The 25,499-nt window shown below is 43.1% G+C and overlaps 1 protein-coding gene across 5 annotated transcripts; it reads right to left on the reverse strand.

Moving 5' to 3' along the window:
• Positions 1 to 6,291: 6,291 nt before the first annotated feature.
• On the reverse strand, positions 6,292 to 25,012 carry LOC100384748 (uncharacterized). Of its 5 annotated transcripts, none has more exons than XM_020549961.3 (14): positions 23,499 to 23,631; positions 23,249 to 23,368; positions 21,708 to 22,207; positions 21,301 to 21,396; positions 20,476 to 21,153; positions 16,247 to 16,353; positions 16,064 to 16,151; positions 9,319 to 9,454; positions 9,175 to 9,230; positions 9,053 to 9,109; positions 8,831 to 8,974; positions 7,188 to 7,253; positions 6,862 to 7,120; positions 6,303 to 6,747 (listed from the first exon to the last, which is right to left on the reverse strand). In XM_020549961.3, exons 3-14 carry the CDS (start codon positions 22,179 to 22,181, stop codon positions 6,587 to 6,589), a joined length of 2,322 nt encoding a protein of 773 aa, XP_020405550.1. In that variant the 5' UTR covers positions 22,182 to 22,207; positions 23,249 to 23,368; positions 23,499 to 23,631; the 3' UTR covers positions 6,303 to 6,586. The 5 variants fall into 5 exon arrangements, with proteins under 5 accessions (XP_020405551.1, XP_020405550.1, XP_020405549.1 ...); XM_020549960.3 differs by having other exon boundaries at positions 23,249 to 23,371; positions 23,499 to 23,621; NM_001363314.1 differs by having other exon boundaries at positions 6,344 to 6,747; positions 23,249 to 23,376; positions 23,499 to 23,611.
• Between the last annotated feature and the right edge of the window lie 487 nt (positions 25,013 to 25,499).

Consider the following 25,499-nt stretch of genomic DNA (forward strand, 5'->3'; position numbering starts at 1 on the left):
TTTAGATTTTCTACCTCTTTTAACAAGTATAAAGCATTTGCTACCAAAGACTCTAAAATATGAAATATTGGGCTTTTTACCGGTTAGGAGTTCGTATGATGTCTTCTTGAGGATTTGGTGAAGATATAACCGGTTGATGGCGTAGCAAGCGGTGTTGACCGCCTCGGCCCAAAACCGATCCGAAGTCTTGTATTCATCAAGCATGGTCCTTGCCATATCCAATAGAGTTCTATTCTTCCTCTCCACTACACCATTTTGTTGTGGAGTGTAGGGAGAAGAGAACTCATGCTTGATGCCCTCCTCCTCAAGGAAGCCTTCGATTTGAGAGTTCTTGAACTCCGTTCCGTTGTCGCTTCTTATTTTCTTGATCCTTAAGCCGAACTCATTTTGAGCCCGTCTCAAGAATCCCTTTAAGGTCTCTTGGGTTTGAGATTTTTCCTGTAAAAAGAATACCCAAGTGAAGCGAGAATAATCATCCACAATAACAAGACAATACTTACTCCCGCCGATGCTTATGTAAGCGATCGGGCCGAATAGATCCATGTGCAGGAGCTCCAATGGCCTGTCGGTCGTCGTTATGTTCTTATGCGGATGATGAGTGCCAACTTGCTTCCCTGCTTGGCATGCGCTACAAATCCTGTCTTTCTCAAAATGAACATTTGTTAATCCTAAAATGTGTTCTCCCTTTAGAAGTTTGTGAAGATTCTTCATCCCAACATGGGCTAGTCGGCGGTGCCAGAGCCAACCCATGTTAGTCTTAGCAATTAAGCAAGTGTCGAGTTCAGCTCTATCAAAATCTACCAAGTATAGCTGACCCTCCAACACTCCCTTGAATGCTATTGAATCATCACTTCTTCTAAAGACAGTGACACCTATATCAGTGAATAGACAGTTGTAGCCCATTTGACATATTTGAGATACAGAAAGCAAGTTGTAATCTAAAGAGTCAACAAGAAAAACATTGGAAATGGAATGGTCAGGAGATATAGCAATTTTACCCAAACCTTTGACCAAACCTTGATTTCCATCCCCGAATGTGATCGCTCTTTGGGGATCTTGGTTTTTCTCATATGAGGAGAACATCTTTTTCTCCCCAGTCATGTGGTTCGTGCACCCGCTGTCGAGTATCCAACTTGAGCCCCCGGATGCATAAACCTACAAAACAAGTTTAGTTCTTGACTTTAGGTACCCAAATGGTTTTGGGTCCTTTGGCATTAGACACAAGAACTTTGGGTACCCAAACACAAGTCTTGGAGCCCTTGTGCTTGCCCCCAACATATTTGGCAACTACCTTGCCGGATTTGTTAGTTAAAACATAAGATGCATCAAAAGTTTTGAATGAAAGATTATGTTCATTTGATGCACTAGGAGTTTTCTTAGGCAACTTAGCACGGGTTGGTTGCCTAGAACTAGATGTCTCACCCTTATACATAAAAGCATGATTTGGGCCAGAGTGAGACTTCCTAGAATGAATTCTCCTAATTTTGCTCTCGGGATAACCGGCAGGGTATAAAATGTAACCCTCGTTATCCTGAGGCATAGGAGCTTTGCCCTTAACAAAGTTGGACAATCTTTTAGGAGGGGCATTAATTTTGACATTGTCTCCCCTTCGGAAGCCAATGCCATCCTTGATGTCAGGGCGTCTCCCACTATAGAGCATACTTCTAGCAAATTTAAATTTTTCATTTTCTAAGTTATGCTCGGCAATTTTAGCATCTAATTTAGTTATATGATCATTTTGTTGTTTAATTAAAGTCATGTGATCATGTATAGCATTGATATCAATATCTCTACATCTAGTACAAATAGTGACATGTTCAACAATAGATGTAGAGGGTTTGCAAGAATTAAGTTCAACAATCTTAGCATTAAGAATATCATTTTTATCTCTAAGATTGGAAATGGTAGTATTGCAAACATCTAGTTCTTTAGCCTTAGCAATTAAATTTTTATTTTCTACTCTAAGGCTAGCAAGAGAAATGTTTAATTCTTCAATCCTAGCATGCAAGTCATCATTATTATCTCTAGGATTAGGAATTGAAACATTACAAACATGAGAATCAACCTTAGCATTTAGACTAGCATTTTCATTCCTAAGGTTGTCAATCATCTCACGGCAAGTGCTTAGCTCACTAGATAATTTTTCACATTTCTCAATTTCTAGAGCATAAGCATTTTTAACCTTAACATGTTTCTTGTTTTCTTTAATTAGACAATCCTCTTGGGAATCCAAAAGGTCATCCTTTTCATGAATAGCACTAATTAATTCATTTAATTTTTCTTTTTGTTCCATGTTAAGATTGGCAAAAAGGGTACGCAAGTTATCCTCCTCATCACTAGCATTTTCATCACTAGAGGTTTCATATTTAGTGGAGGATCTTGATTTTACCTTCTTCCTTTTGCCGTCCTTTGCCATGAGGCACTTGTGGCCGACGTTGGGGAAGAGAAGTCCCTTGGTGACGGCGATGTTGGCGGCGTCCTCGTCGTCGGAGGAGTCGCTTGAGCTTTCGTCGGAATCCCATTCCCGACAAACATGGGCATCGCCGCCCTTCTTCTTGTAGTACCTCTTCTTCTCCTTTCTTCTCCCCTTCTTGTCGTCGCCTCGGTCACTGTCACTTGATATAGGGCATTTAGCAATAAAATGACCGGGCTTACCACATTTGTAGCAAACCTTCTTGGAGCGGGACTTGTAGTCTTTCCCTCTCCTTTGCTTGAGAATTTGGCGGAAGCTCTTGATGACGAGCGCCATTTCCTCATTGTCGAGCTTGGAGGCGTCTATTGGTTGTCGACTTGGTGTAGACTCCTCCTTCTTGTCTTCCGTCGCCTTGAATGCGACGGGTTGAGCCTCGGATGTGGTGGGTTCATCAAGCTCGTTGATCTTCCTCGAGCCTTCGATCATGCACTCAAAACTTACAAAATGCCCGATTACTTCCTCGGGGGTCATTTTAGTATATCTAGGATTACCACGAATTAATTGAACTTGAGTGGGGTTAAGGAAAATAAGAGATCTTAGAATAACCTTAACCATTTCATGGTCATCCCATTTTATACTCCCGAGGTTGCGCACTTGGTTCACCAAGGTCTTGAGCCGGTTGTACATGTGTTGTGGCTCCTCCCCTTTACGAAGCCGGAACCGACCGAGCTCCCCCTCGATCGTTTCCCGCTTGGTGATCTTTGTGAGCTCGTCTCCCTCGTGCGCGGTTTTGAGCACATCCCAAACCTCTTTGGCGCTCTTCAACCCTTGAACTTTGTTATACTCCTCTCTACTTAAAGAGGCGAGGAGTATTGTTGTCGCTTGAGAGTTGAAGTGCTCGATTTGGGCCACCTCATCCTCATCATAATTCTTGTCCCCTACTGACGGTACCTGTGCACCAAACTCAACAACATCCCATATATTTTTGTGGAGTGAGGTTAGATGAAATCGCATTAAATCACTCCACCTAGCATAATCTTCACCATCAAAAGTTGGTGGTTTGCCTAAAGGGACGGAAAGTAAAGGTGCATGTTTGGAAATGCGAGGGTAGTGTAGGGGGATCTTACTAAACTTCTTACGCTCTTGGCGTTTAGAAGTTACGGAGGGCGCATCGGAGCCGGATGTTGATGTTGATGAAGTGTCGGTCTCGTAGTAGACCACTTTCCTCATCCTCTTTTGCTTGTCCCCATTCCGATGCGGCTCGTGGGAAGAAGATTTTTCTTTCTTCTCTTTGTGGTGAGAAGAAGACTTCTTCTCCTTCCCTTTGTTGGAGGAGCTCTTCTTCTTCTCCCTCCTTTTGGTGCGGGACTCTTCCGATGAAGTGCTCCCTTGGCTTGTAGTGGGCTTTTCGCCGGTCTCCATCTCCTTCTTGGCGTGATCTCCCGTCATCACTTCGAGCGGTTAAGCTCTAATGAAGCACCAGGTTCCGATACCAATTGATAGTCGCCTAGAGGGGGGTGAATAGGGCGAAACTGAAATTTACAAATATAAACACAACTACAAGCCGGGTTAGGGTTAGAAATAAAATTGAGTCCGCGAGAGAGGGCACAAAACAAATCGCAAGCGAATAAGCAAGTGAGACACGCGGATTTGTTTTACCGAGGTTCGGTTCTCGCAAACCTACTCCCCGTTGAGGAGGCCACAAAGGCCGGGTCTCTTTCAACCCTTCCCTCTCTCAAACGGTCCCTCGGACCGAGTGAGCTTTTCTTCTTCTCAATCAAACGGGAACAAAACTTCTCCGCAAGGGCCACCACACAATTGGTGCCTCTTGCCTTGGTTACAATTGAGTTTTGATCACAAGAACAAGTGAGAAAGAAAGAAAGCGATCCAAGCGCAAGAGCTCAAAAGAACACGACAAATCTCTCTCGCTAGTCACTAAAGGCTTGAGTGGAATTGGAGAGGATTTGATCTCTTTGGAGTGTCTAGAATTGAATGCTAGAGCTCTTGTAGTAGTTGGGAAGTGGAAAACTTGGATGCAATGAATGGTGGGGTGGTTGGGGTATTTATAGCCCCAACCACCAAATGTGGCCGTTGGAAGGTTGTCTGTTCGATGGCGCACCGGACAGTCCGGTGCACACCGGACAGTCCGGTGCCCCCTGCCACGTCATCACTGCCGTTGGATTCGACCGTTGAAGCTTCTGACTTGTGGGCCCGCCTGGGTGTCCGGTGCACACCGGACATCTACTGTTCCTTGTCCGGTGTGCCGGAATGGGCGCGCCTGCCATCTGCGCGCGCAGAGCGCGCATTAAATGCGCGGTAGAGAGCCGTTGGCGCGGAGATAGCCGTTGCTCCGGAGTCGCACCGGACAGTCCGGTGCACACCGGACAGTCCGGTGAATTATAGCGGAGTCGCCTCTGGAAATTCCCGAAGGTGGCGAGTTGGCGTTGGAGTCCTCTGGTGCACCGGACACTGTCCGGTGGCGCACCGGACACTGTCCGGTGTACACCGGACAGTCCGGTGCTCCCAAACCAGAGGGCCTTCGGTTCTCACTTTGCTCTTTTGTTGAATCCAAAACTTGGTCTTTTTATTGGCTGAGTGTGAACCTTTTACACCTGTGTAATCTATACACTTGGGCAAACTAGTTAGTCCAATTGTTTATGTTGGGCACTTCAACCACCAAAATTAATTAGGGACTAGGTGTAAGCCTAATTCCCTTTCACATATCAACTCGTTTCCAAGGTCGTGTGAAACCTCCATTGAGAGTGATTTGTTTCATATTCACATAATTTACTAACTTCTATTGGCCATTGAATTGCGACATTTAATTGGTATGTTAGCCTATGAAATAGTAACGTGAAATATTGCATAGAGAGACATTGTTTCATTCATAGTTTCATAGCACTTATGATGATGTGTCAGCGTTGGAAAGAGTGCTATGAAACTCTCATTGTGAATAGCCTTAGAGACTTAAAAGTGAAGAAGTCCATCATTGGAGAGAACGGTCCATTTAAAAGTAGAATATTTTTATAGTTTATAGGCAATACCATGGTTTATAGCAATATTATACTCTGTTCTAAAATAGTAGTCGTTTTAGCTCTTGGTTTTTATGTCTATATTAAAATGAATGATAATGAATCTAGTAACATATACAAAACATATATATCAAGTGTTGTATGAACCCACTGATTTGCTAAAACCAATTTTATTTTGAGACATAGAGAGTATGTCATAAGATGTTTGATTGCATTTCTGAAAACTGTTTCAAAACCATGATATCCTAGATACTATGTTATTTTTGAAGTATTGTAAACTTCAGTCCAATCTAAAGTTTCCATTGCATGGCTAGCTTTTATCTAATACTATGGTCTATCAATGTTTCTTAAAACCATAATATTTTTAGAGCTGACCAAAACTATGATATTGATATGTAAATTACAAAATATAGTATTATAAAACTATGGTTTTGAGAAACATTGTTGCCAAACAAAGGTAGTTTAATCCATACCGTAAATATAGAGACATGAGATACCTTATGGGTACAAAGAGAGGCACGAGACATAGGTAATAGCACCAGACTGCTTTCCAAAAAAAAAATAGTGGCATTGTTCACACTTTAAAGGCTAATTTGGCAACCCTATTTTTCCATACGATTTCTAATTTCTCAAGAGAAAATAAACTAATTTCTCTTGGTAAAACAAAAAACCCTTGAGAAAATGGAGTTCTCAAACTAGCCCTAAGGACTAGTTTGGGAACACCATTTTCCCAAGGGATTCCTATTTTTTCAAAGAAAAACGAACTAATTTTCCTTGAAAGAAAAATAGAAATCCCTTGAAAAAATTGGGTTTCCAAACTAGCCCTAATGAGAGACAGAATTGTAATGGCAAAAATCTAATTAACCCTTAAAAATATAGATATTGAGATGAGTAGTCTGCTAGAAATAACCTCACAGACGTGGTTGCAGAAAAGGCAAATGCCAGACCCCGCTTACAGTGAATTTTGTACAGAAACCCTTTTTTGCTGGTAATTCGCCGCCTTTGCGATACAAATTTTACACCAATATACAGTGCCGCTCCAAAGCACAACAAATGGGAGTGGCGGGTATGCTTCTTCGCTGTTCAATACCATGCAAGGGCAATTGGGCATGCCCACAATAAAGTATATGACTATTCCGGTCTAATCTACGGTAGAATCTACAGGCAATCGCTCGTGCAGCCGGTAGATTAGCCTTGATTTTGTCATCTGAGGCTCCCTCTCAAGGGCACAAATGACATCCTTCACGGAGATCAATCGCTGTGGACCAGCAAACGCTGTCCTGCCGGGTCTTTTCATGCCTCCTGAAATGAACATTACCATACATATCATGAGTTAAAACATTATGCAAATATATGTGGATTTATACACCATTTTTTTTGGATGAGGTCATGCTAGTGATATTGTTGCTGCTTTACCAGTTCCGAATGCCATCGAATGGCTCCTCTTTGAACCTTCTGGGTGCTCACCAGGACCTTTCCCAAATTTGGATAATTGCCTGGAACCTGGCCCTCTGCCTGGCTGTGAAGCAGCAGACACATCAATGCCTTCTCGCTTCTGTCTGGCTTGCTCAGCCATCAACTGCCACTTTGAGAGCATATCACTTCCTCCAACTGCTTGCCGGGCAGCGACGTTTGCAGCATTCGCCCTCATTTTATCATCTTCTTCCTTGTTGGGCTGTGAGAGGTGTAGGATGTTAGGAAATGGAGATACATCACAACTCAAATCAACACAGAAAAGTTACCTTGACGTTCTTTGGGCGACTTTCTTCTTTTTCTTTTTCCAATTCTGTAGCACCACTGCCATCAGCCTACAAGAAAGGACTTAATTAATCAAATTGACCAACTGACACATAAGTTCACCATGATGGCATGATCAAATATCAAAGAGAACTCCCAGAAACTTAACAAACACGCAATGGAGAGTAGTGTAGTCAGTGCAGATTTATTTTCAATCAATATTGTTAACAACAACCATCACGAAGCCTCTTAGTCCTACACAAGTAGGGTTAGGCTAGAGCTCAACAATCTTGTTAAGTACAGGTCATAAGACAAAGATAACAAAGCTGAAACAAAATCTAGAAACACTAGAAACATTAATCCTTGACATCGAAAATTTTGAAATACAAATGGCATTGATAAATGAATGTGCACGCTTCTCTGTGTAACCAGTATAAGTTCCAGCGGTTCATAATCACACAAAGCAAGTATATACACTAAAGAATTACTATATACACAAACATGGTTTTTGAGGCATTGTGGTGAGGCACGGCGCCATACCCCTCACAATGCCTAGGCGTTTATGGCGGACACCTAGGCAACACCATATGCATATTTTGGCACCATGAAAGGCATTGTGTAGGCTCGAATTAATGAATTATAGATACTAGTGCAGCACATACATACATATCTTATTTATTCCAGTTCTTGAGGCTAGCACGTACTAATACAGCTAAGGGAGTACTATTAATCAAAGAAAGATCTTTATGATTTGCCCTTTGCATTATATAACGGTCAAAGAAAATAACAACCCAAGAACAAGCAGTCATTAGTCTACTCCATATGTATGTGACAGATCAACAATAAAATATAAAAAACAGCACATAGTATTGAGAGCAGAGTACAAGCACCAGTCCATCCATGAGCAAAGGCAGAGCAAACAAATATCAAAAGCAGCAGACAGCTGGAAGATTTGGTGAGCCGAAACACGAGAGGAGGCAGGAGGCATACAGGTGTGGACAGACTCGAAGCATACAGACAGGTGCGGGGCAGATAGACCTGCGGAACGGCGACAGCGACTAGAAGCGGGGCAGACAGGTGCACTGCAGATAGCCGACGGAAGCAGGCGACAGATGCGGACAGATGAGGATGGCCGGCAGTGATAGGGACTCCATGAGCGGGACTTCAATAGAGGACTGCCCAAGCAGAGATCCATGGCCACCACCTCTGCTGCCGCAAAGAGCTCCAGTTATGCCCGCCACCTTCCCATTTCCTCTTCCACTCTTTCCACGAAGTTGTGCGGGCTGCTGGGCTCCAAGCAGTCAATTGCCCACTCAAAGAGTACATATGCGGTCAGTCCTGCCCTTTTCCCTTATGGCATGGCGATTCCCACCCAATTTCTTGCCCACAATCAATTTGGTGACTACCGCTCAGTTTCCCCCATCCTCACGCAGATTCATGTCTGGCATCTGCCAGTCCTATAGGTGCCTGCCCGGCGCCATTCCATGCCTAGGCGACACCTAATTCTATAAGGCAGATGCCGAGACCGTGGCAACCCAGACTCCCAGCACCCACAGTGCACCAATCACCTAGGCGACAACTCATAAACCATGTATTCAAATTTATAGCAAAATTGCAATACTCGAACCAAATGGAGATTATGAAACACCTCAGTTTGTTTCTTGTTCTTGTCAGCTTCTTCTGCTTGTTTCTTATCCCATTCTTCCTTAGCTCTCTGGTTCATCTGTAAAATTTGACGACCAACATCTGAAGTAATAACTAGTCGATGTCCGGTCTTTTCAGTATCGATTCTCTAACAAAAATAAGAATGGTTAGAATCACAAAGCGGCGAACTATGCTATCATTGGGTGCTCTGCAGAAAAGAGCAAACCTGTTTTGAGACTCGTATGAGAGTACTTATGAGTCTTCGCAATCGCTCCTCCACACACTATGGCAAAGTTATAAGTTATATGGATACTGCAAGACTCAATAAAAATCATAAGGATAACTCACCATTGATAAACAATATTCCACATCGTCACTAATATTTTTCAGATCACATTTCTGAGCTGTCAAAAACATGTGTTATGTTAGTGTTGCCACGGCCCACTAAAGTTGTAGGATTTGAGTTTTGGCAACAAGTTCAAAGAAGCTAACCGATTTCTGCTAGTTTCCTCAGAAGTGGACCCTTACGTAGGAAAAGATTTTCTTCTTCTTCCTTTGCAATTCTTCGTGCTTCTTGTGAGGCAAGGCTCTCTTCCTTAGGGGCAGACAGTAACTGTTCTTCCTCTTCCTGTCAAGTAAGAACATATCAGCAAAATGCAAACAGCGGATCATAGTGCACAGAGTTTTTTTTTTGCTATTATATGTACTTGTTTTATTAGGCTTCTCTCTTCTAGTACTCACAATTTCTACTTCTCTCTAATAGCACTCACAAGTAAATCCATTCTTTAAAATAGTACTCTGGCCTCTTTTAAATTATTTTTATTTTATTTTCTTATTTCTTCCGACAAGCCTCTTTCCGATAAACCAATTTAGCTGTCGTGCAATTTCGTGAAATTATTTGCAGATTGCTCACATCGTAGCTTAACTAGTACTTTGCGCTTGCAATGCGGCAAAACGATTTTCTGCACCCATCAGAACGAGAAAGCAGTATACTTGGTCCAACCAGAGGGATGCTCCAACTCTTGTTAAGCTACTCTTGTTAAGCTGGACCATGTCTTTTGCACTAGCTGTTGGGAAGATCTATTTCCGGACGCTTCTCTTCATAGTAATGCTACCACATCTTCAGATCATTGTCCTTTGACCCTCAAGGTCAGAGATGGCTGCATGGGGAAAAGACGGTTTCATTTTGAGAGTTTTTGGCCCAAAATTCCTGGTTTCCTGGAGGTGGTGGGTGCGTCCTGGAGCATGCCAGTTGGGAGCTCCTGCTCGTTGGAGCAAGTGTCATTGAAGCTTAAAAGGTTAGCTCGCGCATTGCAGTCCTGGGGGCATAAAGAAGTGGGTAATGTGAGGATGCAGCTGGGGCTGGTCAGAGAAGTGTTGCATAGGCTGGAAATGGCGCAGGATATCAGAATTTTGTCCAGTGGGGAAGTTTGGTTGCTAAACTTGTTGAAGCAACGGTGTCTTAGCCTTGCGTCTCTTGAATGGACTGTTGCTCGGTTGAGATCACGGATCCACTATCTAAAGGAGGGTGATGCCAACACTAAGTTCTTTCATTCGCAGGCATGTTATCGAAAGAAAAAGAATTTCATTTCCAAACTTGAGGAAGATGGAAGATTGGCTACCAATCATGATGACATGCAGCAAATTCTTGAAGAGTATTTTTGTAATCTGATGGGGGCTGATTTGCAGAGGCCTTTTACTATTGATCTGAGTAATTGTCACAGGGCTGCGATGGATCTAAGTGTTTTGGAGCAAACTCTTTGGAGATGCCTCTGGGCTTCATAACAATACTCATAAATCCAATATTTACCCTATAAGGTGCTCTGAGGAGACTATCTTGGACGTCCAGCATATGTTACCTTGTGATATTGCCTCCTTCCCCTGCAAATATCTGGGCCTTCCTCTATCCCTTCATAGATTATCCAACCAACAACTTTGGCCCCTGGTGGATAAGATTGCTGACAGATTACCTAACTGGAAGGCTGACTTATTAAATAGGGCAGGGAGAAGAATTCTAGTGCAACATGTTCTCACTGGGATGTGTGTTTATACTGCTATGGCTATTGATTTCCCTATGTGGGTCATTAAGGAAATTGATAAGATAAGGAAAGGTTTCTTATGGAGAGGCAGAAGAGAGGTTAAAGGAGGGCATTGTATGGTGGCTTGGGGCAAAGTGTGTAGACCCTTGAACTTTGGAGGTTTGGGAATTTCCAGCCTCCCTGAACTCTGTTGGGCACTTAGGATGAGATGGCTATGGCTGCAAAGGACCGACCCTACCCGCCCCTGGAATAATCTTCCTGTTCATGTCCCCAGCAATGCTAAAGCCCTCTTCTCTTCTGTGCTTGTCGCAGAAATTGGTGATGGTGCTAACACCTTGTGGAGTGACAAGTGGATTAATGCCAGAAGTGTTTCTAATATTACTCCAAGGCTCCTCTTGATTGTTCCAAAAAGAATTGTTTCTAAAAGAACTGTTCGCGAGGCTCTAACTAATAGAAGATGGGTCTCTGATATTAAAGGTGCCTTGACCTGGGGAGTTCTGGTAGATTACCTACATCTCTGGAATGCAAGATCTGATGTTGTATTGCAACCTAACTCTGAGGATAAGCATATCTTTTCAATTGCTTCTAATGGGCAGTATTCTGCATGCTCGGCTTATAAGGGTTTCTTCACTGGCTCTGTTGGTTTTGAGCATTACAAAATGGTCTGGAAATCTTGGGCACCTCCTAAGTGTCGGTTCTTCCTTTGGTTGCTGGCTCATAATAGGTGCTGGACTGCAGACAGACTGGAAAAAAGAGGACTAAATCATCCTCCTAGATGCCCTCTTTGTGACCAAGAGCCTGAAACCATCAACCATCTTCTGGTTTCTTGTAGCTTTTCCAGATTATATTGGTACATCACTCTTCGGAAATTCGGGCTCCACATTCTTGCCTCTATCCAAGATGACACAAACTTCCTGCAGTGGTGGAAACGTATTGCTGATATTGTGTCAGGCATGACCAAGAAGGGGGTAAATTCACTTTTGATTCTGGGAGCCTGGATGATCTGGAAGTTCAGAAACAGAGTGGTGTTTGACGGGTCCCCCCCCAATATCACTACACTATTAGAGGCCACTGCTGAGGAAAGGGAGAAATGGATGGTTGCAGGAGCTAAGGGTCTTTCCTTTTTAGCTGCTCCTAGTACCATTGCCTGAGATAAGTTGTATCTTTTAGTTGTGTATGGATTGTTTCCTTTATGCTTGTTTCTGGCCTCCATAAGGAGGTCCTGTATTCGGGTCCTTTTCCGACCCTATTTCTTCTTACTTAATAAAATGAGGCGCAGCTCTCCTGCGTTTTTCGAGAAAAAAAAGGAGGTTAGGGACACCATTGCTTGTCTCCCTTCTGATAAGGCTCATGGGCCTGATGGTTTTACAGGAAAATTTTACAAGACATGCTGGGACATCATTAAAGTCGACATAATGGCTGCTCTTAATTCCCTTTACCATGGAAATGCCTATAAGCTTGATTTGTTGAACTCAGCGTATCTCATTCTTCTTCCGAAGAGGGAAGATGCTTCTTCAGCTGGTGATTTTCGACCAATTAGCTTGATTCATAGTTTTGCTAAGTTGGTCACTAAGATCCTCGCTAATCGTTTGGGGCCATATCTTCAAGACCTAGTGGTAGCTAACCAGAGTGCTTTTATTAGAGGAAGGTCAATACATGACAATTTCATGCTAGTGCAACAATCGATTAAGTTCCTTCATAAGAGGAAGATCTCTAGTTTACTGCTGAAACTAGATATTTCCAAGGCTTTCGACTCAGTCTCGTGGGCGTTTTTGTTGGAAATTTTGACACATTTGGGCTTTGGTCCTGTTTGGCGTAATCTAATCTCCAACTTGTTATTCACTTCTACTCAGGAGCTCCTGAATGGCTCGCCTGGTAATCATATTTTTCATCGGAGAGGTCTTCGCCAGGGAGATCCTCTTTCTCCCATGTTATTTGTGTTGGTTATGGATGTTCTTAGCAGCTTGTTCCGGGTTGCTGAAAATAGAGGCTTGTTGCAGAGCCTTGGGGGAGCTGATGTCCGCATTAGAGTCTCCATCTATGCGGATGATGTGGTCCTTTTCATAAAGCCAATTGAAGCAGACCTGAATTGTGCTAAGATAATACTAAACTGTTTTGGTTCAGCTTCCGGTCTGGTAACCAATATGCTCAAGAGCAGTGCTATTCCAATTAGATGTGATGATCAGCAGGTGCTTGCTGGCTGCAGTGTGTTGCATTGCAGTCCCGCTGCGTTTCCTTGCAGGTATCTGGGGCTGCCCATCTCTGATAAAAAATTGAGGAAATGTGACCTTAAGTTATGGATTGAGAAGATTGCAGACCGTCTGCCTAACTGGAAGGCTCGGCTGCTCAACCTGGCTGGGCGGACTGCGCTGGTGAAGTTTGTTCTATCGGCCATTCCGACTTATCTTCTTATTGCAATCAATGTCCCTCAGTGGGTTATTAAATCAATTGATAAAATTCGGCGAGGATTTCTTTGGAGAGGAAGAAAGGAGGTTAATGGTGGTAGTTGTCTTGTTCCATGGGAAGTTGTCACGAGGCCCCTAAAGTTTGGTGGGCTTGGGATCCCTAACCTGAAGTTCAAAAGTTGGGCATTGCAGGCAAAATGGTTATTGTTGGAAAAGACAGATCTGAGCAGACCTTGGCGTGGGTTGTCCTGTCCCTCCCAGTGCAGCGTCAGGTTAGACAGTTTTTTGACTTGTCGGTTTTTACCATTTTAGGGAATGGGGCTACTACTCTCTTCTGGTCGGATAGATGGATTCATGGGAATACTATCCAGGACATTGCCCCTGAGGTGGTGAGTATGGTTGGCCGCAAGGCGTATTCTTCCAGAACGGTGGCACAGGCTCTGGATAATTGGCATTGGGTCAGTGACATTTGTGGTCCTCTTTCCTTGAGAGGATTGCAGCAATATCTGTTGTTATGGGATACTTTGGGGGAAGTTAGGCTTTCTCGTGATGCTGACAAACATGTTTGGATGCACTCTTCTTCTGGGATGTTCTCCTCAAAGTCTTGCTATAAGGCTTTTTTCATGGGATCAATTTCGTTTGAGCCATGGAAACGTTTGTGGAAATCCTGGGCTCCCCCAAAATGCAAGTTCTTCCTCTGGTTGGCGATAAGGAATAAGTGTTGGGCTGCTGATAGACTAAGGAGGAGAGGGCTGCAACACCCGGTTGTTTGTGTTCTTTGTGACCAAGAGCAGGAAACAGTGCAACATCTTCTGTGTACTTGCAGTTTTGCCAGGCAATTTTGGCATGCTATCCTTTTTCCCTTGAGTCTTGGGGATCTCATTCCTGCGTTGATGAAATCTCATTTGCTGATTGGTGGAGGAAGGTGCTTAAGAAGGTGCCCAAAATCAGAAAGAAAGGCTTCCACAGTCTCATTATTTTGGGGTCTTGGTGCCTATGGCTGACTAGAAACAAATCTGTTTTTGATGGTGTAAACGCCCTGTGCTTTGTTAAAAGTTTATTTCTGAATGAGTTAAGTTGTTGGGATAGGGCTGGGGCTAAGCAGCTAGCAAGTTTTGGTCTTCCTGCTATTATGAGTAGGGTCTAGATTGTGGTCAAGTGTTCGGTTTGCCCTATGGGCATTGTACTTTGGTCCTATTGGACCTTTTCCTCTCTTAATATAATGACGTGCAGTCCTCCTGTGCGTTCGAGAGAAAAAAAGAACGAGAAAGCAAAAAAATTCCAGTCCTTGGTCGTTATCAACAACAGATTTTGTCAGAATATTTCCTTGATGATACTTAAGCTGTCAGACAGCCCACTGTTGAACGGGAGCTTCCAGTGTACTCAAGTTGTTGATTAATCATAATAACAGAGCGATGTTTCCTGAATTTCACTTGTGTTGGGGGCCTTACTCTTCCGAAGGTCCTCAAAAACACGCTAACCATTTGTTTTCAGCATACTATTGAATATTACAGAAGATTCGTTACCGGAAAAGTTTCGGTATAACACAAGAGGAGCGAAGCAAGCTTCGTCCATCAGGCATCATCATGGTGAAAGGTGTAGACAACGTGGCTTCGGCATAACGAAAAGGAAGTACAACGAAGCACGCTTCATCAAGTAGGCTTCGTTACGACGAAACAATGAGACGATGCAAGGAGAAAGTGTTGCTCAAGTTATAAAATATAAATGGCGATGTTGCCCTTGTGACATTTGTAAACTTTATATGTAATTGTTGAGGACATGAATGTAATAACGCACAAAGCCTTACGGTTGCCTATAAATAATTGAACAGTACCACATACTGTTCACGCTGAATTGTAATTGCTTTTGCCTATAAATAGTGTGTCCTTCGTCTGAAGATCATTATATCCGAAAAGAGATAATGCTTCGAAGGACGAAGGTCCTTAATGTTTAATAATTGTTTTGTTTTTTTCTTGATTCACAGCATTTAAGAACAAGTGATCAACAACTTGATTGTCTAAATTAGTGTTGAGGTCTTGAGGAAACTCCAACGAGCTATGATCAACTAGATTACTCTGTATTGATCACAAGCGAATTTAAATGGTGAAGAAATAAGAAAATAATATAAAAAACAATTAAAAAGAGGCCAAAGTACTATTTTAAAGAATAGGTTTACTTTTAAATGATATTAGGGAGAAGTTAAAATTGTGAGTACTAGAAAAGAGAAGCCTAACCAAACTAGTACTATAATAGCAAAAAGCTCTAGTGCGGGAGATGGTGCAGGAATTGTGAAATATTAAGAAAAAACAATGTATGCCAGAATTTTAAACATTCTTTTCGAACATCCTTGTGGCCCCACCGACATAGCATAAGCAATACCAAATTCAGCAAAACATGTGCACCGGTGCTATAAAATGTAGTACCCTCGTGCAAAATTTAAAATTCAATCCATCCCTATCGTAGACACTAGAGATGTTGTATTGTTTATCAGCTTGGCATAGCATTTTGAGATCGAATTTTAGCAACTATATCTACCATCATGCAAGAATTAAAATTCAAAAAATCAATACATCCCTATCATAAACACTAAAGATGTTGTATTGTTTATCAGCTCGGTATAGAATTTTGAGATCAAATTTTAGCAACTATATCTGATATCACAGCAGCTGCATCGAAGTTATATAGCAGATGTGAACAGTGCAGCCATGAATTTACACAAGAGGCAAATGTCCATCAGAAAGTGTGTTAATTCTGCATGAAAATTGGCAAAACATCAACCAGAGATGTACATACCCTAATATTAACACCACTAGCGGCTGTGACATCATTTAGTTCATCGATACTTTGTTCCTGGGAGCCTCCAGATGTCTTCTGCTTTTTGCTGATGACAAAAGAGAAATTTGCTTAGGGCTATCCAAAAAAATGCAACATATTCCATAGCAGTTTAGTACAGTTAGACATCGCTTAATTAAAGACCTTGAAGGTTGCATAGAGCCTGCTGCTTCCAATGATTTCTTCTGCCCACCCGATTTCTTGCTACTCTTTGTACCTCCACTAGCATTTGGTGTAGAGTTAGGAGTTCCCTGGCAAGACAGAAAGATGAGGTAATGTATGAATCTGAATGACATGCGCACAGGCCTAAAATAGTCGCAGAGTTTAAATTAAGCATGAAAGAAATGCAAAAACATGTATATATAAAAGGACAGTAAGACAAGGGAAAGACTCCTACTATTTCGTTTTAAAATTATGTAATGTTTGTTATTCAGAAAATAAAAATGTATTAGGACTTCACCTCGTCTGGGTAAAGGTTGTAACAACGCAAATGGAACTTGTCAGTACCCCGTAACTGAGGTACCCTCTCCTGTTGTGTCAAGGCAGAGACCCGTGTGGTTACCTCTAACCGCGCACTGAAGAACTAAGTAGCCACCAAGTGTCCCAGGGGTGAAAATGTCCAGGGACTACTGCTATGGGTTTAGACCCCCATGGGTGGGTCATGGACCTCCATGTATACCGTTCGGACCCTTACATGAGGGTTCTGAACCTCCCCGTCTGACATCCAGACCCTTGACAAGGGGGGCCATGACTTCAAACCAGCATGTGCTCTCTGTCCCTGCCCTCCGCTCGGGAAGGGGTCCGTTGCTGCCACGTGTCCAGTGGACACGTGGCACAAGCCTTCGGCTAGAAGCAAGCTCGTCCGCCCGCATTCAATGCAGGCGGCTGAGGCGTGCCCTATTGCGCACAAGGCATGGGCAGGCTTTTGACAGGCCGTGCAGGCTCGAATGACCGCTTCACGCGTTAACGAGGCGGGCGGTTGTGTGTCAGCGCCACGCACATGGGCCGCACAGTAAGCCGCGTGTTACCGAGGCAGGCATCTCAACATCGCGCGCGTGAGCGGCTGCAGCGCCGCCCCGAGGCGACAGCTCGGGTCCATCACCATTAACTCCTACGCACGTCAGCCAAGCCGGCGACCCCTACTTACGTCAGCATACCAGACTCCATTCTGTAGCCGACTCGAGCGGGCAAATAGCGCAGAGGCACACCTAGTCGGAAGATCTACACGACGACCGAGGGAGAAGATCTTTGTCCGTGGTATTATTTAACACTCCATGTTGTACATTTAATACTAGATCACTAGGCCCACCTGTCGGTGCTCAGGACCCTTGTAAATGCCTCCTCCTTGGACTATAAAAGGGAGGGCACATACGATACAAGGGGACGGATCCAACTTAGTTTCACACAAGCACTCTCATATCTCAGACATACTCACACTAAAGCTCAGCAATACAACTCACCAAGTGGAGTATGGTATTATGTTCCGGTGGCCCGAACCACTCTAATCCTCGTGTGTTCTTGTGTTCAAACCATCTTCTCAGGCTAACCCTAGGCAACCCCCTTGTTCTTAGGATTAGACGGGTGCATTCCGCCAACTAGTTGAAGATTACTCTCCGACAGAACTTATAGTTGAATGTTTTTGCTGGCAACAAAACTTAGGGGGGTGTTTGAATGCACTAGAACTAATAGTTAGCTGCTAAAATTAGCTCAGACATACAAACAGTCTAGCTAATAGTTCAGCTATTTGCTATTTTTAGCAAATTAGTTAATAGTTATCTTGCTATTTGTTAGCTAGCTAATTTCACTATCAATTTTTAGTCAACTAACTATTATCTCTAGTGCATTCAAACACCCCCTTAAGGTTTGAATATTATATATACGAACTATTATCTCTAGTGGATTGGGTATTTTCAGCATCACTGAACTGAGTTGGGCCCTTAAAATGCGTTGGGCTTGGCTGCAAAAAACTGAGCCAGGTCGGCCCTGGGCATCCCTGCCTTTGCATACCCCGAAAATAATTCGAGAGTTTCTACAAGTGGCCTTGTATTCTGAGATTGGAAGTGGAGCTTCTACCCTTTTCTGGAGTGATCGATGGTTGGGTGGGCAGCGGATTGTGGATATCGCTCCACGACTTTTTGAGACCATTCCTAAGAAGCTGATTAACAAAAGGACAGTTCAGGAGGCGATCGAGGATAATGGTTGGATTAATGATATTCCGGGGAGTTTATCTGTTGGTGCAATTGCAGACTTCCTGCGTATTTGGGATTTGGTGGCCCAAGTTGATCTATACCCCGATAAGGAGGACAAGCATATTTTTCGGCTGGCTGCTAATGGCAAATATTCGACTAAAGCTGCTTATGAGGGGTTCTTCATTGGATCTGTGGAGTTTGAACCTTTTGAGCGGATTTGGAAAACTTGGGCTCCGCCCAAATGTCGATTCTTCTTGTGGCTGGTGGCTCACAAGAAATGTTGGACAGCAGATAGACTTGAGAAGCGGGGGCTGGATCATCCAAAAAAATGTCCTTTATGTGATCAGGAGAGGGAGACAATTGACCATCTGCTTGTGAATTGCGTTTTCTCAAGAGAATGTTGGTTCCTCCTTCTAAGGCAATTCGGGCTGCAGAGTTTGGCCCCCCAACCAACGAATATTAATTTTATGGAGTGGTGGCATCAAGCAAATGAAGCTATTCAGGGGTCCTTCAGAGATGTCCTAAACTCCCTCATTATTTTGGGCGCTTGGATTTTGTGGAATCACCGGAACAGATGCATCTTTGATGGCCTTTCCCCTAATATTGCTAATTTCCTAATCCATGTTGGGGATGAGCGCCGTCTGTGGGAGACTGCCGGGGCCAAGGGGTTGACCTCCCTTGTTGCTTCTCTCTCTCATGTAGCCTAGAGTTATATAGATGAGTCAGTCTATGTTAGTATCGTTCAGGCCACCGTAAGGTGTCAGTTGTACTCCGGTCTACTTTAGACCTTGTTTATTTCTTCTTTTAATATAATGATACGCAGCTCTCCTGCGTGTTCGAGAAAAATATATATATATATATACGAACTATGTGCAAAGCGACTCTTGCGTAAACTCATTTGCTAATACGAAGCATCAAGCATCTCATTTGTAACTACTGTAAAACTAAATGCCCTGTAATCTGACTAAATTTGGCTAACAAAATTGACACTAGAGCTGTAATCTGTTTAGAAGGCAACTTGCACATTTTACTATCTAGAAGTTTCTTCCCTAAACCCATACCACATCGTGTACTAATTACAAATCTGAGTGACCTAAAATTTTTAACACTCCTACATTCTCAATGCCAACTCATTCCCAATCCCAACAAAACAGTTCTGCCTAATCACTTTCCCTGCATTTGAGCTCACCCATCAGAACACACATGGTTAAACATGTTTCATAAATCGCTGATCACATCTTGTTATGTGCCTTCTACAGTAAAGCATCGTCTGGGCACCCCTATTATCTGACAGCTCTTCCACCAAAAACGAAGATGCTACCCTCAGAACCCAACATTCCTACCCTGCATGCAACAACCAGACCCTGTGCAATATATTCTCAACCAGTCAACATTGTCAATTATATGGTTCTTAAATGTTGGTAAAAGACTGAAAAAAGGTGGCTTGTGGTTAATAATTCTCTGAAATTCGGAATAAGAACAAAACCTAAACGACACTACAATTGGTCATATTGTTCCAAAACTTGATCAAACCAAAGATGCTAATGCAATCAAAGTGCTAAGCATTCCAGGTGAGTCATGACCAATCTTCTATATGCCCAACCAGTCAACATAGTCAATTTATATGGTGCATAAATGTTGGTAAATGACTGAAAAAGAAGCGGCTTAGATGCTAATGCAATCAAAGTGCTAAGCATTCCAGGTGAGTCATGACCAATCTTCTATATGCCCAACCAGTCAACATAGTCAAATTATATGGTGCATAAATGTTGGTAAATGACTGAAAAAAAAGCGGCTTATGGTAAAGAATTATCTAAATTTTAGAATAAATACAATTGGTCATATTTTCCAAATCTAAATGTTCCAAAATTTTGATTGTGCCAAAGATGCTAATGCTATCAAAGTGCTCCAACGTGAGTCAATGACCAACCTTCTATTCAATCAACAAAAAAACTCTCTCAAAAATGCATTTAACTCTCTATTCTGTTTAATGTGGAATTAAATGAAATAAATTGCTAGCGAGAGAAAAATAGAGTATATAAATAATACAAACTGCATAAATGGAAAGTGCTTGATGCCTCACATTATTTAAAGATACTTAAATCAACTGAACCATGTGACATTTAGATGTATTAACATGTGTCATTTCAAAGAGAGATCAAATGATATATTAGATGGATTCACCTGCTTTCCTTTAGCTGAAGAATTTCCTGTGCCAGCCATGCGTACTTTGCCAACAGATTCAGAATTTTGCTTCATATTAGCATTTGGAGGGGGAGCGTTAGTTTTCAATTCCCTGTTTTGATGCATTTGCCATGCAGTTGCATTGTGCTGCATCATTGGATGAGTAGGAGGAGGAACCATTTTTGCAGGAGCCATTCCAGGAGCATGCATGGATGGCTGTGTTTCTGGAACAAGACTCGGTGATCTAAGAGAACCAGTGATTGACCGAGGGTAAGCCTGGGCACCAGGATTACTTGCTCCATATATTTGTTGTGAGGCCTGCTGCAACTGTGTTGGTTGATGCTGTTTGTTCTTTGTTTGCAATGGAACTGATGTGTTCATTCTAGATGGTTGATTTGGTACAACATTTGTTCCCTTTGCATCAGGGTTTTGGTTAGGGTTATCATGAGCAAGATAGTGTACACTATTCTGCGGTTGGGTGCCTGATGGTGGTGCAAAAGCCTGAGGTGAAGATGACACCTGGTTTTTCTGGCCTTGGTTGGGTGGTCCAGGTGGCCGAATTTTCTGATCATGTAACTGTGCTGAACCACTGGAAGCCATCTGCTGTGCAGAAAGTTGAGAGAATAAAGACTGCTGACTTGAATTTGCCTGGCTATTTCTTTGCGCCTGTGCTTGCATCTGCAAAAATTGCTCAAACAAAAGAATAAAAACATGAATTGAATCATTCACTAAACATTTGATTTAAGAGAGGGCCCATCGAGTGTGATGATTAGTCTTTTGTCAAGGAAGGAAAAGGAAGCAATGAAATTAATGCAATTCATTCACCTGTACAAAAACTTTATGAGCTGCCTGCTTGAGCATTTGATCCCCAACAATATTCCTGATAACTCTTAAGAAATCATCTTTGTTGACTTCATTACGCTACAAACAAAGGAAGATATAACTGAGTTAGTTCATTCAGCAACGTTGGTGCGAACACTGGTGCTAGTGTTCTTTGAGCCTTTGTCGTTTTTGTTATCTGCTTTTTTCAGTATGAACAAACTAGTAGAAACGGGGTCTTTTCCAAATTGTCATGCACTCATGCATTCACTTCATTTTGGTGACATGTAATTAAAGAAATGCAGACCTTGATTTTGTTTATTTGTCATGCACTTTTCGTTGGTAATGATGAAGCACATGTGTCTATTATAGTATTATGTTTGAAGAATGCCAACAGAGAGATACAAACGCACCCTAAGTTTTGCCCAAACAGTTTGAAGCTGCATATCTTTGTCTCTGTCAAGATGTGCCTGTAGGATTGGAATTAACATATTAAATGGTATCGATGGTCCTTTCTTTGTATCCTGGGTACCAGATGATGCTTGTTGACCAACAGTTTGCTTTGCATTCTGCTGAACTACTGAAGGCTGGGCTACATCCACCTTGGCGCCTGCAGAACTCTGTTGACCAAAATACCCTGTTTCTTTTTCAGCTAACTGGAAGCTATCTGTTTCAGCCTGCTGTAGTTGAATTTCTGGATATGCTTGTTGTAGGTGGGAACTCTGTTGCTCTACTTGGACAGGCTGTTCAATTTTTGAACCTTCAGTTAGTTCTGTTTTTGAGAACTGGTCTGCTGTATTCACATGTTGTTGCCCTGCTTGTTGACTTGAATGGACACTTCCTTCCTGCTCAGTTGCTTGCAAATGATCATCTGGAGCTTTTGACATAGCACTGCTATCCTAGCACAAAGCACCTGGTCAAGGAGATTTTTATTATCATCAAAAAGAAGTGGTGACATCACAATGTTGAAAAGCTATGAGTAGAAGAATTTTTATGAACAGGAAGCTTCAATGAAATAAAAAATTGGGATCGACAGATAACAGGGTGGTGGTAATTTAGTGCCACTGTTCGTTTTATCCATCTTTTCCAGTAGGGGCCCTGGCCCCTCCTGTTTCCTAAATCCCAAAAAAACAATTTAGCAAGACATCATTATCAACAGGCACATACTCAAGAAAGAGTAAAGGGATCCCAAGAAAAAAAATGAAAGATAATGATCATTTCCTTCCATACGCACTGTACAAATGACTCGTTAGACGTATACTTGCTATGAATTGTTCTACTATGTATCATCCTAATCATTATTTTTCCCTATGAGACTATGAACCTGGACAACATTGTTAAGTCACTTCTAAAAGGCCATGATTATTATTTGCAAATGAGAGGCTAGGATCATATGCTCTACCATGGCTAGTTGCTACTGCAGAAATTAAAAGGCCATGTTTTTCGCTCTTTGGAGGTGGTGGCTATGGAGATTTTTGCAAGGCATGGGTGGCGGTTTAATGCTAGAATTGCAATGTTTTAGTGATTTTCCGCCTACATCTTAGGGTTTCTTTTATGTCACTTCTAGTTCATTCAATGTTTCTGTGGACTGTTTTGTAAGGCCGTATACAAGCAACTGTAAAAAGCCGGAACAGAATTTTTTCCATTATCTAAAAAAAATCATCAACAGTCAGCCCAGAGTGGCTAATTGTGTCCAACTCAAACTCAACTACCTAAACAAGTCGCATGAGCTATCCTTACCAACTAAGCTGCTGTCATCGTCTAAATTGTCCAGGGCAACTTGCTGGGGCCTGCCTCAATCTAAGGTGAGCAACGGCTATATTATATGTGTGAACAAGGGCGAACCCAGTAAGGCGTGCCTACACTTGTAATTAGATCAGATCCGAATACATATAGCAAAATAGCTTATGTTAGGGTTCTGAGTCGCACAGCACGAAAGGATAAGCAGGTATACCTGGTGGTGCTCGTCGCTGGCAAACGACGCCCTGGAGAAGAAGGCTTGCGTAGGGTGCCCGCGTCGACGGTCGCCCTGCCGCACTTGCCGCACTTGACGGGCACACCACACTCGCACTGGCTGCTGGTCTTGCGGAGGGAGGAGGGGAGCCGCAGAGGTGAGAGGTCACAGGTCGGTGGAGGGCGCGGCGGGGCGGCGCGGCGCAGTGGACTGTGGGCAGAGGGAGGAGGGAGGAGGGCCGGCGGCGTACCTGTGCCGGTCGGCTGACTGTTGTGGGCAGCTGGCTGAGGAGGGCGGCCGTCTGGGAGAGCTCCACGCGCTGGCTCAGGAGAGGAGGCCTCCACGCGCGCTGGCTGTAAAAAGGTCCACTAATGACTAGAACGACTACGGAACGAGTAAAACGCCCACGCCCTAAGACCAACTCCAGCAAGACTCCGTATCCGACTCCGCATCCCCATTTTGCGCGGTCTGAGGCACTGTTGCGCGCTCCAGCAGACTCCGCATCCCTCTCCGCAAAATGGACGCCGTGTCCCTGCGCTCCCCATTTCCACACTTTCTCTCTCCTCTCCGCAACTCTCTGCGTGCGCGCGCGCCTGCTGGCGGGGCCCAGGTGTCATAGACTGCATGCGGAGTGGGATGGGGAGTGTTGCTGGAAACGGAGCCGGATACGGAGATGAGAGAGAATGTGTCGGCCGCGCGTTTTAGGGATACGGAGTCGCACACTGCTGGAGTTGGTCTAAGGCTGCCTGCAAAGCTGCCCCTCCGCATCCCCTCCCCTTCATGGCATCTGTAAAGGGTACTCTACGGCCGCAGCGCTGCCCCTACAACATCCTTTACGTGCCGGCTCCCTTGTCTCTCCCCCAGATTTAGCGTGTCATTGTTTATCCACTAAACACTGTATTGTGGGTCCACGAATAATTGTTAGTAGATAAAAAATTGATAGTTAATATAGAAAATGATATTTTATAGTTGTAATGGGGTATAGGAGAAGTATTTAGGGAGAATCGCTGCGGGAGATGAAAAAATAGAGGGAAAAGTGATATAGGGGAAAAAAATTAGGGGTAACAGTTGCAGATAGGCTAAAACGCGTTTAAGTTACTTTACTAGAACGTTAAGTTACTTTACTAAAACGTTCGCACGTTCTAGCGTCTAATCACGTTTTATCGCCTAAACAATATAACTTTAGATGATGTTTGGAAAATTTATTATGGCTTAGTATAGCATCAGTCATACCTAAATTTATAAAACATTTATATCTTCCATTATAGTCATATATGAAGATTTGGTGCAATGGATGAGCTTCTATACTTTTAGATGTAGGTCGTTGGTTTGATTCTTGTTTCTTACCGTTTTTTATTTTTTCAGCCATACCTATATTTCCTTTTGCGCTCCGCTAATTTAGATGCGGGCGGACGAAGTGGTGACAAATGCTCTTGGCGAGGGTGTCGTCAGGCAGAGGAGGGAGGAAGCGTCGCCATGCTTTTCTGCCGACGAAGGAAACAGAGGAGTCAACCGGAAAGACCTGAACGGACACGAGCGCGGTGGCAGACAGTGTTCGACGAAACACGCCAACCAGAGAGGAGAAGAAGCGACGGACCAGGACGGGGAAGGGGAGGGTTGCCGGCTGACCTTGGTTGGTGGCGGATAGAGTCATACCAGATGGCGCGGGCGAGCTGGTGATTGGTGCCCTGGAGGTGGCGATTCGGGGCGGCGGGGTGTCCTGAAACTGCTTTGTCGCAGTAGTACAAATTGTTGGGTGTTGGTAGCTCTGCTATCTGCTGATCTGCGGCAACATATCCCACACGATTTTTTGCAAGAGCTGAGAATTTCCTTTGCTAATTCGAAGCCTAGCCAAAACCCTAGAGACACAACCGTTGAACGGTCCAATGCTCGACTACAGCTTACGGCTCCTTTGCAATGCATACTTAGAGTGTTTGGTTTCAAAAACTAAAATTTAGTACGTGTCACATTAGATATTTGATTGTCTATTACGAATATTAAATATAGTTTATCTATAAAACTAATTATATAGTCGAAGACTAAACGATAAGGCACATTTAAGCCTAATTATTAATTAATGCATAATTAGAAAATATTTACTATAGCATCATATGGTTGAATCATAAACTAGTTAAATTTAATATATGTCTTATCATTTAATCTTTATTTGTGTAATTATTTTTATAATTAGTCTATATTTAATACTTCTAACTATCAAATATCCAATATGACAGCGACTAAAATTAAGTAG

This window comes from Zea mays, chromosome 3, assembly GCF_902167145.1.
Source record: "Zea mays cultivar B73 chromosome 3, Zm-B73-REFERENCE-NAM-5.0, whole genome shotgun sequence".
Classification (NCBI taxonomy): Eukaryota; Viridiplantae; Streptophyta; class Magnoliopsida; order Poales; family Poaceae; genus Zea; species Zea mays.